General features: G+C 37.5%; 1 protein-coding gene across 1 annotated transcript in view; it reads right to left on the reverse strand.

Annotated features, from left to right (window-relative positions):
* Positions 1 to 16,746, reverse strand: part of IKZF3 (IKAROS family zinc finger 3) — a 52,130-nt gene extending 35,384 nt beyond the window's left edge. The window contains exons 1-3 of the mRNA XM_054014043.1: positions 16,670 to 16,746; positions 5,953 to 6,006; positions 4,757 to 4,867 (exon numbers count right to left, since the gene is read on the reverse strand). Of these exons, the coding sequence (XP_053870018.1) occupies positions 4,757 to 4,867; positions 5,953 to 6,006; positions 16,670 to 16,676 (172 nt within the window). The 5' untranslated portion in view covers positions 16,677 to 16,746. The remainder of the gene's footprint in view (positions 1 to 4,756; positions 4,868 to 5,952; positions 6,007 to 16,669) is intronic.
* Positions 16,747 to 17,813: the final 1,067 nt, after the last annotated feature.

Here is a 17,813-nt window from a genome sequence, read left to right on the forward strand (position 1 = left end):
GGAGGCTTGCAGGACAATACAGAATGTGTTGCAGGGTGTGTGATCAAACAGAGTACAAAGGCCACAAGAGGGGCCAGAATATGGACAACCCTGGTTGCACAGATGCCATCAAAGCCTGGTTTGACCTGTAAAACTTTTAGGATTGGTGATGATGAAAAGAAGGAAAGAGCCCAGATTAGCCTGAGTCTGCATTCCTCGCTTCCATTTCCAAAGTCGCAATGATGGCACCATCTTTTCTGCTACTGAACTCTTCTCTAGGCCTGGAACACACCAGAAACCCAGCCTCCTTCCCCCATCCTGCTGTAAGTCAAACTCCATGACATTGTGGAATAGGGTTCTGTGGTTTACATGGGGTGTGGAGGTCCTGGTGTAGCTCCTCCATGGCATCCCCACCCAGAAGAGTGGACTGTGTCAACTTTGGTGCTCTGGGACCTTCTCCACCCACAAAGCGTAGCATTTGAGTCACACTAACTGAATCCATTTAAAACTCTTTACATTTAAACATTTATTTTTAATCTTCAAAGCTGCAGTGGTGATGAAAGCTTTGGTGGATCATCAAGGGATGTTCATGAATGTGTACACAAGGTAGTCCAGCAAAGAGCATAATGCCAGAATTTTCAAAAACAGCGGACTTGTGAAGAGCAGAGAAAGGGGATCTGTATTCCCACCAACAACGTTGTCAAGTTACCACTGTGATTCTGGATGACGCTGCATACCCATTTTTGCCATGGCTAATAAATCTTTTCATAGTTACAACAAACCTAAGAATGGAGTGTGAAGGCAGCTGGATTGGTATCAGTCCGTGCACAGTCACACAAGCAACCGCACTTGAGCCTGTTAGCATAGCCTACACTCAGCATGCTGCACAAATTGAACTACTGTGTGCATATGCTATCAGACTGATGGTGCAGAACTGTATGTGAAGCAAACACAAGATACAAGAACCAGAGGTCCCATAACACAAGAACCAGGAGTCACCCAATGAAATTAACAGGCAGCAGGTTTAAAACAAACATAAGGAAGTACTTCTTCACACAACACAATCAACCTGTGGAACTCGTTGCCAGGGGATGTTGTGAAGGTCAAAAGTATAACCGGTTCAAAAGAGAATTAGGTAAGTTTATGGAGAATAGGTCAATCAATGTCAAGATAGTCAGGGATGCAACCCCATGCTGTGGGTGTCCATAAACCTCTGACTGCTAGAAACTGGAACTGGACTATATATTCCCTATCACTCAATAATTATCCTGTTCTGTTCATTCCCTCTGAAGCATCTTGCACTGGCCGTTGGTGGAAGACAAGACACTGAGCTAGATGGACAATTGGTCTGACCCACTGTAGCCATTGTTGTGTTCTTAAGTAGTAAATGTCATTTTATGTTGTGAAGCTGCAGTATGTCTTTTTATGTAATAAAGACATCCTTCTGTTTCTCAAAATCTCTTTATTTGTACGTTGAGGATCTTCATAGAGGAGTGGATTATTGTGGTGTTGCAGTGGGTTTATACTCTGGGTTGTTTCATGAAGGATGGATGTTATAATGGTGAGGTAGTTTATTGAAGAGTGAATTGATGATGTATTGATATTAATAACAGTATCTTTGATGTGTAAAATTCACAGAACCTTTGTTTTCAAGAATAAAAGTTATTGCACAAAAGAGGCTTGCAGCAGGTCAGCTGCCATATAAAATAATGTAACATATGTACAAGAGCAGGGTCAACATAAATGTTCTCTTCTCTGCACATAAAATATATTATTTGGATGTATCTTTTCCTTTCCATACTATTGCAGATTGGTGAAGTGCCTGGGAAAATGTTGTGAAGGAGCTAAAGGTAGGGGGTAGTCAAGTAACTACTAATGTCCTGATTGATGCCAGGATATTGGGCAGGTGGTACACTGTAGGTTCAGGCCAGATTTTCAAAGATATGTACGTGACTAAAGATGCAAAGAGTGTCCAGTGGGCTCTTCAAAAGCACCTAAGCAGCTTTGTCATTTAAATCCTATTGATTTAAAAGGAAGTTAGGCAACTAACTTGCTTATACACTTTTGAAAAATCCCATTAGGCATCTATATACCTTTGAAAATCTGGTCCTCAGTCTCTAAGGGCATGTCTACACTATGGAGACGATACTGGCACAACTATGTCTGCATAGCTTATGCTGGCATAACCCCATAGTGTAAACGCAGCATACATTAACAGAAGTGACAGAGGGTCCTGGGGCACCTTTAAGACTAACAGAAGTACTGGAGCATAAGCTTTCGTGGGTGAATGCCCACTTCATCAGACGCAAGACGTCTTGCGTCTGATGAAGTGGGCATTCACCCACGAAAGCTTATGCTCCAATACTTCTGTTAGTCTATAAGGTGCCACAGGACCCTCTGTTGCTTTTTACAGATTCAGACTAACACGGCTACCCCTCTGATAATTAACAGAAGAGGTTTTTCTGCCAGTGTAGGAACACCACCTCCCCAAACAACGTTAGCTACATTAATGGAAACACTCTTCCATTGACATAACCTCCAGTGTAGATGCAACTATGTCAGGATAACTACATTGGTCAGGGGTACGGTTTTTTTCACACCCCGACTGACGTAGTTATACAAAAATAACTTTCAAGTGTGGCCAAAGCCTAAGTAGCCCATTCTTTCCCAGAACTGAACACTTTTGCAGGATGTGGTATGGAAGCACTTTCTACTCCTGCTGCCTGTGCTATACCTAGTTTGTGGAGAAATAAAGTACTTCCATCTCCAATATGGTCATTCTAGCCTCATTCACCAGTTTAGCACTAAATTTACTTTATGTATCTTTTGGATTTTGTTAAAGCAGTTTTATTTTTAATTACTCAAAGGTTCGATGTGAAAGTTCATTTTAGACCAAAGTAAAACTGTTATTTCCAAGTTATGGCAAAAACAGATAATGTCTAACTTTATTCACTTAGATCAGCAGTTCTCAAACTGTGGGTCGGGACCCCAAAGTGGGTCACGACCCCTTTTTAATGGGGTCGCCAGGGCTGGCTTAGACTTGCTGGGGTCCAGAGCCAAAGCCCAAGCCTCAGGGCTTTGGCCCTGGGTGGCAGGGCTCAGGTTATAGACCCCCTGCCTGGGGCTGAAGTCTTTGGTCTTCAGCTTTGGCACATCAAGTGGGCTCAGTCTTTGCTCCCCCCTCCTGGGGTCGTGTAGTAATTTTTGTTGTCAGAAGGGAGTCGCGGTGCAATGAAGTTTGAGAATCCCTGACTTAGGTGACCAATTCAGAGACAATTTTTTTTAAAATAGCATGATTTAAGTAAATCCTGATTCAGAAAACTGTCACCTGAAGCCACAGACATAATTTGTCTTGATACTAGTGTATTTTCATGGACATGCTGTATTTGAGAGGCAATATGAAACTGGTAAAACACCACATGCCTTTTCCTCAGTATATATTACCACATCCTCTGCCAAGCAGTATTTTTCACTGTCTGTGGTTGAGAACTGGCATAAATGAACATGCTCTACTCAGAGTAGCTGGAATGTTTATTAATGCTGTGATTTCACTTTATGACCATCTAGATACAGAGACCTATTTCAAGCCCCCCCCCCCCCCCCCAGCCCAAATTTTGCAATCTTAAAGACCACACCATGACAGACTGTCAGGAGTCCAAGGACTGCATCTTTTATCTTTTTTGCCTATTAGGTGCTTTGATACTACAGAGAAGAAGCCATACCAGTTTCTAGATAGAAAGAGTTAAATAGACATATAAATGTACATAGGATCTCTTTTCAATTAAAAATAGGTGCACATGGGTATAATACTTGTGCTTATACTTGTATCTTCCTTGAGAGATATATAGAAATTGTTTGTTGTTTGAATTCATTGTCAATAAAAACCTGGAGTTGCTCAGCTTTTTCCTCACTGAGCAGTTACAGGGAAAAGATTACGGTGTGCAGCAGTTTAAGATTCTACAGTGCACCCTTGTCCCAGGAGTTTAGAATAATCTACCCTTTCTTTAGAAAATGAAGCTGAAAGCTGTTAAAATATTCTGAGCTAACAAAAGGACTAAGTGATATTGATGCACAGTGCCCTGCTAGCAGGTATATCTTGTTATATGCAAACTACTTTTTTCAAAACATTTCAGTGTATGATTTTCAACAACAAAACATTGAGTGAATGATTCTGCATGAGGTGCATTACCCAAATAATACTGCTTATCCTTCCTCTCATTATCTGAAAGTCTGTCATGGCTCCCAACAAAATTGCACCCACACTCCCTTCTTCTACAGTCTTCGTATCTGATATATTATTACTTACTTTATTTGTACGATCTGTTTTGTCTGTGTAAGTAATACAATATAAGTTCTCTGGGGCAGGGACCATTTTTCCTTGAGTTTTTGTACAGCATTGAGCACACCATTAGAGCTTGCTAAATAATAAAGTTAGTTAATCTATGAACTCATTCATAAAACCAAGATTGAAATGTACAGCATTTATCTGATAATGAACTTGATAGTGTATGTTTCATGGGTCCTGTATAAATGACCTATGTGCAATCTGCACATGGAGATTGTTTGATGGGAACTAGTAGTACTTCCTCCAATCTCCATATCACCTGGGAATCTGTTAAAACGTTCAGACCTCAAACTCATATTTCAATGTTTGTACATCACGTAGCACATGGGAGCATGATCTTAATTAAAACTTCTAGGCATGAACATAACACAATCAATCAAAGGAATAAGAAGATCTTTAACTATTGGTTTTCATCATGCAACTCCTGTTTACCTCCGGTTTCTTCATGAGGTTGACAGTGCTCTTTCATATCTTCCCTACTATCCATGTTTTCCATCTCCTGGAATTTGTTCACATTACAGTCTTTCAAAACTTCCTGTCCTTCTGAAGAAAAGAAAATGTTAAATGATAATAATTAACTCTTCAATAGCACCTTCCATGTAATTATCTCAAGGCACTTTGCAAACGAAATAATTTTCACAACACTCGTGTCAGTACCCATTTTATGGATGGACAACATTGCAACATAGCTTAATGATTTGCTTATGGTCATTCACTGAGTCACTGATAGAACTGGGAATAGATCCCCAAAACCACACACCGTGCTAAAACAACAACTATCACCAATACCATAGAATATACATCTAAAAGGAGCGTTAATCTATTGTTTAGACTTAAATATTCTGGAAATGTTCTGAGTCAGGTTAAAAACAGAGATAAACTGAAGTATAAGTAATTATATGTAATATGCTGCAGGACCTTTCTAATGTGTCCTATTGACTAGGAGACCCATTGCAAATTAGTTAATTTTATGAATTAGCAGATAAATAAACAAGAACTTTAAGTAAAGCATAGAAAATGATCACAAGACGTACTTTGTTCATATGGAGCTCAATCCTGCAAGGTGCTGAAAACTCTGGCCCCCATCTAGCAAAGTACTTGAACACATGCTTAACTTTAACCATATGAGTAGTCTCATTGATGTAAATGGATTTGTGCTCCTAAATCACTTAGGTGCTTTTGGAAAAATCACACCCTTAAATATGAAAATTGTTAACTACTTCACTGATGATCATTTTGGCAGAAACAGCAATTATTGTGCTTCTCCCACAATTCCAAATTGCCTCCCAGGCAGAAAAAGCCCCAACAATCTCTTAACCAGATACCAAAACCTCCAGCTTCATCTCTAAAACCTTTTCTTTTGTCCATGAGCAATGATAATTCTCAATCATACATTCTTTTGATTTCTCTTCTATCACATTATTTTCTAAAATTCTATTGCCCTCTTATGCATTTACTTCAACTCCGGAGTTTAATTTTCTGTCCTGTAATGTCCCTCTTCAGTTTTGTAACGTATCATCTAGTACATTGTTAATCTGAACAGACTGTGCAATTCTTTCATTTTTTTCCAGTTAAAATTAACTAAGATTTTAAAGAGTAGGGTGAGAGAAAGCTTAAGGGTACAGTACCTGTAGCCACTGACTGTTCCTGAGAATTACTTAGGTCCATACCTGACTGTGAATCTGGAAAAGACACAGACAAAGTAAATGCTAGCAGCAATCTAAATTGCTAATAATATTTTTTTAAATTATCTCTGCTCTAACAAAGCTATAAGAGTATAATTTATTATGAATAAACCTAAACAGCAAAATTGACACATTAATAATCTAAAGAAAGAGCTATCAAAGAATTATTTTTATCAAGTGGAATTTGAACAATATAATTAATTTATACCCATTCTTTTTCTATAGCTCGACTAGTGTTAGGTGTCCAAAATAAGCAAACAGCATTCTTCCTTTTATAGTTTCTCAGTATTACTGAATCAAAACATCTATGTTTTCCATTTAAGACCTCATTCTGAATGCAGCTTGATGGTAGTAGCTATGTATCGGGGGGATCTCTGTGGATCTGAGTATTAGACGCTCCTAAATTCCCTTATTAACAACAAGGAAAAAAGCTCCTATTAATTTTGCTACATCAAATTTGTGTAACTAGGGGTGCAAAACTAACTTTGTTTCTGAATTCTCATAGAGATACTGGGGCAGAGATTTTAAAAAATTGGAGACTAAAGATAGACTCCTAAGTCTGTATTTAGGAACATATACAGTATATGTGATGTGATTTTCTAAAGTGCTGAGCAGCCAACAGGTCCCTTTGAAATCAATGGGAGCCGCAGGTTCTCAGCACCTGTGAAAATGACTTAATTAGGTGTCTAAATGTGACCTTAGTAGCTTAGGCAGTCATTGATCTTTTTTAAATCCCGGCCTGCATAGATCAATGTATTGCACTTTCTAGATGCCTGTACTTTCATGACAACTTACAAATGTGGCTGATATTAATATTCACCTTTTTAATGGTGCCATAGCTCCCTGTTCCTTTATTTCCTCTTTCCTTCACTATTTTTGTGTCTTTACTTTACTTGTCAAAAAATCTTGAATTGTCTTTACACAATAAAACAAGAGACCCAGAGCACATAAAACTCATTCCTGACAGTTACATAACAGAAATACTCATACTGTGGCAGTGAGGTGTTAACCACTACTGACATTTACCCCATAATTATCTCTCTTTACCACCACTGTTTATGGAACATTTTTGTGGTCTCTGCAACATCAAAATGTAAAGCTTTGTTAACTAAAAAGTAAAGATGCCTGGCACTGTATGAGGTTATCCTAAAAGTTCTGGGCGAGTGTGACCTTGCTGACATGTTCAGCATAGTAAAAGTAAGTTTTAAAAAAAAAAAAAAAAAAAAAAAAAAGTCTTGTACCTACCTGCCTGATAAAGTTGCTAAAAATTTTGGATCTATTTTGGTCTCCTAAATGCTTATGTTTAGCTTTAATTTCTCAAATATTGTATGTGTGTAGCTCCCACTACAGTTAAATAGTAATTAGCAGTAAACAGCAAGAAAAAATTGATCTTTTTTAAGAGTGGGATTGTCAAAAGTATTCAGCACTGGCCTAACTCTTCTCCCATTGAACTTAAATGGGAGCACTTAGGGCAACACTGAATACTTGTGAAAATCTCATCTTAAAATTAAATAAGAATCCCTATGTTCTCTCACATTTAGTTATACATGGCATTTCCATAGTGTGTATTAGCCAAGGATCCCAAAATGCTTTACAGACATTAATGAGGCCTCTGAAACTCCCTGTAAGTTAGGTAAATATTATTATACACATTTTACAGATGGGGGGAAATTTAGGTATAGAAAAATTAAGAGATCCATTCGAGGTCAAACAAACTCAGAGGCAGACTCAAAAACAGCACCAAAAAGTACTGGTTCTCAAACTAGACCATAATATTTATTCTAGGGCTGTCGATTAATCGCAGTTAACTCACATGATTAACTCAAAATTAATCGCGATTAAAAAATAAAACACCAATTAATTGGTGTTTTAATTGCACTGTTAAACAACAGAATACCAATTGAAATTTATTACATATTTTGGATGTTTTTCTATATTTTCATATATATTGTATTCTGTGTTGTAACTGAATATGTGTATATTATTTATTACAAATATTTGCACTGTAAAAATGATAAACAAAATAAATACACCTCTACCTCGATATAACGCTGTCCTCGGGAGCCAAAAAATCTTACCGCGTTATAGGTGAAACCGTGTTATATTGAACTTGTTTTGATTCGCCAGAGTGCACAGCCCCGCCCCCCTGGAGCACTGCTTTACCGCCTTATATCAAAATTTGTGTTATATCAGGTCGCATTATATCGGGATAGAGGTGTAGTATTTTTTCAATTCGCCTCTACAAGTACTGTAGTGCAATCTCTTTGTCCTGAAAGTGCAATTTACAAATGTAGATTTTTTTTGTTACATAACTGCACTCTAAAACAAAACAATGTAAAACTTCAGAGCCTACAAGTCCACTCAGTCCTACTTCTTGTTCAGCCAATTTCTAAGACAAACATGTTTGTTTACATTTACAGGAAATAATGATGCCCTTTTCTTATTTACAATGTCACCAGAAAGTGAGAACAGGCATTTGCATGGCACTTTTGTAACTGGCATTGCAAGGTATTTACGTGCCAGATATGCTAAACATTCTTATGCCCCTTCATGCTTCGGCCACCATTCCAGAGGACATGCTTCCATGCTTATGATGCTTGTTAAAAAAATAATCCGTTAATTAAATTTGTGACTGAACTCCTTGGGGGAGAATTGTATATCCCCTGCTCTATCTGCATTCTGCCATATATTTCACGTTATAGCAGTCTCGGATGATGACCCAGCACATGTTGTTCATTTTAAGAATACTTTCACTGCAGATTTCACAAAACACAAAGAATGTGAGATTTCTAACGATAACTACAACACTCGACCCACGGTTTAAGAATCTGAAGTGCTTTCCAAAATCTGAGCGGGACGAAGTGTGCAGTATGCTTTCAGAAGTCTTAAAAAAGCAACACTCCGATGTAAAAACTACAGAATCCGAACCACCAAAAATAAAATCAACCTTCTGCTGGTGGCATCTGACTCAAATAATTAAAATGAACATGTGTCGGTCCACACTGTTTTGGAGTCTTATCGAGCAGAACCTGTCATCAGCATGGACGCATGTCCCCTGGAATTGTGGTTGAAGCATGAAGGGACATATGAATCTTTAGCGCATCTGACACATAAATATCTTGCGACGCCGGCTACAACAGTGCCATGAGAACCCCTGTTCTCATTTTCAAGTGATGAAAACAAGAAGCAGGCAGCATTATCTCCTGCAACTGTAAACAAACTTGTTTGCCTGAGCAATTGGCTGAACAAGAAGTAGGACTGAGTGGACTTGCAGGCTCTAAAATTTTATGTTGTTTTATTTTTGAATAAATATATATATATTTTTTTACATAATTCTACATTTGTACGTTCAACTTTCATGGTAAAGAGATTGAACTACAGTACTTGTATTAGGTGAATTGAAAAAAACTATTTAGTTTGTTTTTTTACAGTGCAAATACTTGTAATCAAAAATAAATATAAAGTGAGCACTGTACACTTTGTATTCTGTGTTGTAATTGAAATCAATATATTTGAAAATGTAGAAACCATCCAAAAATATTTAAATAAATGGTATTCTATTATTGTTTAACAGAGCAGTTAATTTTTTTAATCGCGTGATTAATTTTTTTAATCGCTTGACAGCCTTTCATTATTCATGTCTCTTCATCCCTTCTAGGTCACCATGAGATCTCTATATAAGATCTAAAGCAGAGATATTCATAAAGACAAAGATGTCATAATGTAATTCCTAAACATAAAGAGGTAATCTCTCTCCCTCTCTTAATCATTTATTTTTCATTTAACTGCTACGGGATGTCACAGCTCTGAAATCTAATAATTTAATACCATGTCCAGATTTATATGAAGTGTGATAATTCAGTAATATATATATTTGGACTGTGGAAATAACCTCCTCCTTGTCACTTCTGACTCATTTATGATTTTGTGATTTCTGAATAGTGTTGCATGTTGCAAAATAAAGTCTTCCAAAGTTAATGTTTGAATGTGCAGTTCAAGAAAGAACTTAAGCACATGCTTGAGTCTCTAAGTGCTTTCCTGAATTGGGGCCTGAATTAGAAGGAAAGCAATTTGGGGGGTTGGGTGTTCATGCTAATTTCTATAAAATGTTATACTTTTAAATGCTTTACAATAAATGTCCTGAAGGTTGCGTTGAAGGTACTTCATTTTGTATGACAGTTTTTTCCACTGAGAGACAAAGTGAGTAAGGTAACATTTTTTATTGAACCAGCTTCTGTTGGTGAGAGAGACAGTTTTTGAGCTACACAGAGCTCCTCTTCAGGTCTGGGAAAGGAACTCCTGGCATCACAGCAAAATGCAAGGTGGAACAGATTATTTAGCTTAAGTAGTTAGTACATATTTTCCACTGGTTTTCTTGCCCATACATTTCACCAGGTACCTTATGTAATGAAAAAAGAGATCCCTTTGGTCAAAGACTTTCAGAGAAGACATCATCTGATGAACAACCACCAGGGAAAGCTAATGTTTTTCTTCAATCCCATTTCCCACCGATATCAAATAACCACTTGATATGCTGATCATGAACTAAATAGAAGGGCTAAGTAGTTTTGTTCCATTAATGTTAATTTCCTTCTGTGTTACTCTCTGATTTCTTGGGCAACTGTTTGCTGATCTGATGGGTATCGTTCACATGCAGTATTTTTTATTGTACTTGTTCCGCATGTATTGCTTTGATTTTTCCATGCTCTGGTTTCATCTCTAATCCTTTCATCGTTGAATGGACAAATAAAATGTTGGTTTTAGCTACATGACATACATTCTTAGCTCCTGATGGGCCTGATCCCAAGAAGATAAAAATATCCACCTCTAAGAAGGCAGGGACTGTCATTCACTACAAGTTTGTACAATGCCTAGCACAATGGGACCCAACCTGTTGGAGATACGTAGGTGCTACCGCAATATAAATGTTAAACAATACATTAATTTTTTTCTTTTGAAGTATTGATAAAAAAAATCATCTCTGATATCTGCAATGTAGATCTCAGAAATAAAGAAAGCTGTATTTCATATACTATAACATATAGTGCGTAATTTGAAGACCTGCTCTAACTCTAATGTTCACAAAAATGTACAGTACAGATGAATTTACCCAGAGACAAAAGTCGCTTATGTGTTATCTAAAAGTTATCTACAACAGGTTGATCTTCAGGCAAATTATGGAGTACATCCTGTTCTATAACCTTTTTGGAATAATTTGAGATCCTAAGCATCTCTTGAAGTGTTCTCAAAAAGGAATCATCTGGCATCATGTGATATTACCCACCATAAAACTAAATAAGAAATCCAAATGCAAAATCCATCCTTCCTGTATCTCATGACACTCTATGAGTGAATATCTGTCCACTGATATATATATATGCCCTTCCTGTGGCTTTCTTTGCCCTTTTCAGAAATTCTCTCTCTTTAAAAACAAAAACCAAAAAAAAGCACTATCCCTGGTTTTTTTCCAATCAGGAATGTAAAAGGGGTAGTATTCCCTTCTGACAATGCAAACTCCTCAAATACTCTCCATTGGCAATGAGCACAAGTAATAAAAGAAAAAAATAGCTAATTCTCTGATTATTAATGTGTCCTCCAGTTACATTTTCAGTGTAATAATAAATTGTGAAATGTGAATTATCTTTCCATTTTCATGTGATAAGAGATCCTCTTCAGAAGCCTATATTATCTGAAACCATCAATCATGGGAATAAAAACAAATTATTACAAATCTTAACTCTCCAATAATCTGTTTTTTTTTCAAAGCCTAATTTTATTATATTCAAATCATATCCAAAGAAAAGGTGTTAAAATGCTCAGCAAAAAAGGCAGGGGTCCATTGGTTTATGCAATGTAACTTTTTTCATATTTGTCTTATATCAGAAATAAACACATTACATTGTCATGTTCCAAAGTCACAGTCAAAAAGTTAAATGCAAAAAAATTAAATATTACTAGAAATATTGGACTCAGAAATCAAGGAGTTTCACAGCTAAGGCATTCGATTTGTCATTTTCTTACCCCATAATGTCTAAATATGAAGGCCTAGAACAGTGTATGACAGGCTTCTACTGTGATACTTATGGGAAACTACCAGCTGATAATAACTAGGTAGATGTCCAATTGGGACCACTGATATCAATTCTAATTATTTGTGTGTTTATACCTTCTAAGTTGTACAAACAACTAGCGTATGTACCAAACAGCCTGATTTTGCTACACTATCATATTTTTATTCCACTGTGACAGAATCAAGAGGCCTTAAAATGAGTGGGAAAGGCTCCCTATGCGGGCATGGGGTGGGGGGGGAGGGCACCTGGATGGGGCCAAACTCCCAGAACTAAACACAGTGGGTATATCAGGAACATGTTGGGGGTGTGGCTGCACTGTACTGCAGCAGCTATTTGATCTTGAGGGTCCACAAATGGACTTGGGAAGTAAAATATAAATTAAAGTTACCTAGAGACTATCTTAAATTAGGGCTGATCTATGTCCACACAGTTTTTGTACCACTATATTGATTTAGAAACCAATATAGCTAAATCAATACAACTCCCTAGAGTGGACACAGTTATACCACATAAAGGTATATCTTATTCAAATAAGTTATATATAATATAATATAAGCACCTTTGTATGGTATTCAATCAGCTATACCAGTATAAGAACTTTTATATTGTATTCAATAATCTATACCACTTTAATTCACTAAACTGTACCGATATAAGCATCTTTAAAGTTATAACTGCATCCATATTAGGGAGCTGTACCATTTTAACTATATTGGTTCTTAAACCACTCGTTATGGTGGTACAAAAACTGTGTTTAGACCAGCCCTTAAGCTCTCAGTGCAGGGACTATCCCTTTATGTGGATTTGTACAGTGCTTTGCACAATAGGACCCTGGTCATGACTGGGACTTTGGGAAATACGTCACTGTAAATAAATCAATTAATTAAAATAAAAAAAATAATGACATTATGTATCATGTTTTTTCCCCATTCACTAATACCACAGTCTTTGCATAACTTTCAGGCTTCAATATCCATTCATCTGCACCTGAATTTCATCAGACATTAGTCTTCTCTAAAGGACCTTCCTTCAAGCCCTTATGTTTTCTTCATATATCCTCAGACCTCCCTTCTCAGTAAAATATTTTGAGCCAAATCCTTCCTTGTGCCATGCAGGTGTGCTAGAAGGAGAAATGGACATAGGATGCCTCTGTGTCCATGAAAACAGTAAGACAATATCTCTACTTAGCGCTCAGAAAAGTGCAAGGAGGGGCTCACTTACATATCGGTTAGTCCTCATAAACTTAATGGAGGCAGGAACTGCTGGCTAGGGTATATGGGAAGGGTGCAGCTGACTAAAGTGTATGTTGCATTTGGTGCGCAATGTTCATTTACAAAACAGAAGTAAAGTGCAACAGATAGTGAGACTCACTCTATGCCAGCATTAGAGCTGTCAAATAATACTTAACAACAAACTTATTCAAGGAATGTTGTTATATTTTAAGATAAATGATTTTATGAACATTTTATTCTGTTATCTGACCAGCATACAGACATGGCTGAATAACTTGTGAACATATGTAATGAACCATGTATTCAATGACTTGTGATTTTTTTTCAATTAAATATAAAGTGGATAATATCTTTCTATTGGCCACACAGCTCTAACCTGCAGAATGGCAAGTGTGAATCTGGCACTGTTATGTTCTCTTCTCTCTGTTTGCCACCATCAGTTAAGGGCAGGATTTTGCCTTTTCTATTAGTATATTACATTTTCCAGTGCAACTGTCATTCCACATATCAAGGATGAAATCTCATCCCCACTGAAATCAACTGAAGTTTTCCAATTGACTTCAATGGGGTCAGCATTTCACTGCAAATACCTATTTCACAGATTACTATTTGCATTCTCTTTTATTTTCAGTTTCTAAAGCCAATTATCCCTGCTATTATTACATGTACTAGAGCAATTAAAACTATTTACTTTGTCTTGATATAATCTTAATAGGCACAAGGAAACTGAAATAAAAATAGAAGTCTAGGCCTCTGTCTGCAATCAGATCTACAGTTTAAATTTTGAATCCACCAAGAGTCCTAATGCAAGATCAGTCTTTGTTACATATAGTATGTAATTTCTTTTGCCACTGTCATATAATTTCCAATATTTTTCATATTCAAAACCATGTTATACTTCTAACAAGTGAACAAGGGAAAGCCTATTTAATTTTCAGGTTGAAGTGCCTTATTTGGCATTTCAAACCCCAATAACTTCCTGAAGAAAACACTTGGCCCTATTTCATCTTGTATTAAACAAAGTTATTTCTTTTCACTTTTTAGATTATACCTGTGTCCCTAATAGTATCTTTCTCATAGCCTCAGAGAGTCCAGCTAATACAGCATTAAAGCTCTTTCCCATTAAAGCATTCCCTTTTTCCTAGTAATTTTAATTCCCTTTTAAAATAATTGAGACATTTCAATTTTATAAATAAATTATGTCATAACCTAAGTAAACTAAACTGATTCTTTTCCACCTTAGCTCTCTGCTAAAACCAGAAAATGACCTTGAAAACTCAAAATGTAACAGTTTACAGATTTTTAGTCTATAGCTCTCTCAAAATAAACACAATGGGACTTTAATCTGGTCCTATAACATTGTGCTAATCTTACATTCTTCCCCATGGACTGTGCCTCAACATGATGGAAAGGCTTGAGTAATCCTATGACCCTGAGAACTATGCTGGCAAGAATATAACTGGTAGGGCCACCCATGCCAGATTGGCTCCTAGCCTTCAGCCTGACCAAAGGCAGTCCACCTGTCCTCCTGCTAAGAAGTTGGAAGAGGGCTAACAACCTGTTCCTGTAAAAAACAAAGCCGTTACAGAACTATACACTACTTCTCGGCTCAATATTGGAAAGCTGTGATGAAGGCCCTATGTTCCTCATGGAATAAAGAGGCGTAAATCAAGCCAGTCTTATGGACTATACAGTATTTTAAATTAGACTTGGACATATGTTGGAAAATATAATGTCTGGTAGTATGCAGTTATGGACAACATTTTGATTTTCACTTTAAATTTCGATCTACATTGTTATCTACCTTAAGAAATTGACCTTGTGTGGTATGTGGGATATCTTTACTCAGATTATTCATGCCAATACATTAAATGCAAAAATGCTAATCACACAAGGTCAAACTCTGCATTCCTTAATAAAATAAATTTCCACTAAACTCTAACATTTGGTAAAGTAAGGACTACAGAATATAGCTCATAAACACCAGGCCCAATCTGAAAACCCTTACTCTTCCAAATAACCATGTGAGTAAAACCTCATTGACTTCCGTGGGATTACTTGTTCTTTTTTTAGGGCAGGAAAAACAAGGGAAGACATCCTGGCCCCACTGAAGTCAATGGTAAAGCTCCATTGACTTCAATGGAGTCAGGATTTCACCTAAAAGTGTAAAACTAGGATTATAAAAGAAAAAGTTACAGTTATTGTGGCCAGAGAGAATACAGTGTAACTTTATTCCATACAGCATCTTTCACATAAATTGCATCCGAAAACATAAGAAACTTTAGTACACTTCAAATGCATCAAGTGAATTTCAGAGTGTAGGATGTCACATAGGACCCACTGGCAGCATTAAAACTTGAACCATCAGTAGCAAGATATATTTTACTTGCAAGAGTTTTTAAAAGACAGATAAGCAAATATTTGGAGAAAAATATACATTTCACAGAGGTAGAGGCCTGCTCATTTCTTATTCAGAGATTGTTTGTTCTCATTTGCTGAATAAAAACATTCAGTAAGTAATCACAACTTGATCAACTAAGAAAAATGAAACTGACACACGCAAGTAGGCAAACTGCAATTAGACCCATTCTTTCAAAGCATTCACTGCTATCAAGCTGTGGCTACCTGAATTGAGTCAGGTTGTATTTAAATTATGAGTCTCCCAGAAATGTACATCTCAAAAACTTTCATCACAAGAAGGCTAGACATTGTTAAAACAAAATTTCAATGTAACCTACAATAAGGGGGTCTCCCCCTCCAAGTGAGTGAGATTAGGCAGGGCTGATTTTACTCTTAGGCTTTTTTAACATGAAGAATCGAAACAATGTATTAATAATCTCTCTTTCAAACTACTAGTGAATGGGGCTAATTGCAAAGGTTGTTAACAATATGAAGAAACAAAGTATTTTGCCTCGTTTTAAATACTAGAACCTAAATTAACCTGCAACTTCGTTTGAACTGGATATGAAAGTTGCGTGCGCTTTTTATAAGCACAAAGAAACCCACACGCTCTTAATTCGTTAAAACCCAGAAGATGAGCTGTAGTCAAACCGGGCTCTAAATCTAACTTTAACATACATGTTGCACAGGTTCTGAAATTAAATGTAGAAAGAGGCTCGACTCGTTTCCTGTTTTAGTGCAACACACGATTTGATTCCACCCCTATGGAGTGCAATCCGGTTGCAGAAAAGATGGCAAAAGGAGAAACTTTCAATGAACTGCGAGGACAATCACGATTTATAAAATACTCCACTAAATACGATTAAAGCAACCAAAAAAAACAACCACCACCACCACCCAGGGATCCCTAAACCGGTGCACTACACCCTTGTAAAAGCAGTGGACTCTTCGTCTCACCTTCCATGCTGCTGTTCCACCTGTGCTCCCTGCTCCACGTGCTAGTCCAGGGCTCTAGGATTGTCAACTGCAGCAGGCGGGAGATTCCCAGCGACTGGGCTTCCGCTCTGGATAGGAGACTGTGACATCAGGCATTTAAAGGGACAGGAACTCATTGTCTGTGTGATTAGAGCGGCGCCGGGTGGTGGTTTGAAAACCTCGTGCAAAACGGTCTGCGAGAACACACAGCCCCTGGCATCCCTTTCATGAGTCTGGGTGCAAAATGTCAACCTCTGGCAGGAGACATGGGTCCATTTCAGAAGTAGCAAGTATGATGGTTCATTAACTAATGTAAACAGTCATTCGTTTCGTGTGATTGACATGTGTTTAATTCCAGGCACAAAAAATGCCACCTCGACAGCTAAAATGTGTTACCAGCAAGTTATCTATAGTGGGAGGAAATTGGTGTGTTTTGGAGAGTTACACTTTTTAGACCATGCATTTTGATAGGCGGAGGCAATTGGATTAGTGCTAAAATAAACATTTAAAATGTCATTAGGATTTGTTAAAAGGCTTCTTCATAGTCCTGTAACCTCAGATTTATAAACATCATAACGTTTTACTCTTCTCCAGCACCCTTTATCCCAATGTGCTTTGCAAACAACCTACACTGCAGAGGCACTGTAATGCAGATATCTGAGGGATATAGGATCCTGCCTCACCAATCTGTGTGCAGGATGCTTAATAATAGTGCAAAGGAAAGGGGGGGGGGGTTGGTAGGGATATAAGGTCAAACTCCTATTCTCACACATCCAAAGAAGTGGGTATTCACCCACGAAAGCTCATGCTCATGCTGTTAGTCTATAAGGTGCCACAGGACTCTTTGCTGCTATTCTCACACAAAGCACCAGTGGATCAAAAAGTGCCATGGCAAACCCTACTCTTAGAAAAAGGGTCACAACAAACATCATGGATCTTTATCTCCATGTCTGCAGAGATGGCTTTCTGACTTGCCAAATAAAGAAGCAATGGCAGGGTCCCCAGAAACATGCAGATACTACTCGGAGAGAGCAGCAAGGTGTATGAGACAGAATAACAACGCTTGCATTCATGGAGCTACAGCAGTGGCAGAGTTGGGAATAGAAGCCAGGTATCCTGATTACCA

The sequence above is a fragment of the Malaclemys terrapin genome, chromosome 25, assembly GCF_027887155.1.
Source record: "Malaclemys terrapin pileata isolate rMalTer1 chromosome 25, rMalTer1.hap1, whole genome shotgun sequence".
Lineage (NCBI taxonomy): Eukaryota > Metazoa > Chordata > Testudines > Emydidae > Malaclemys > Malaclemys terrapin.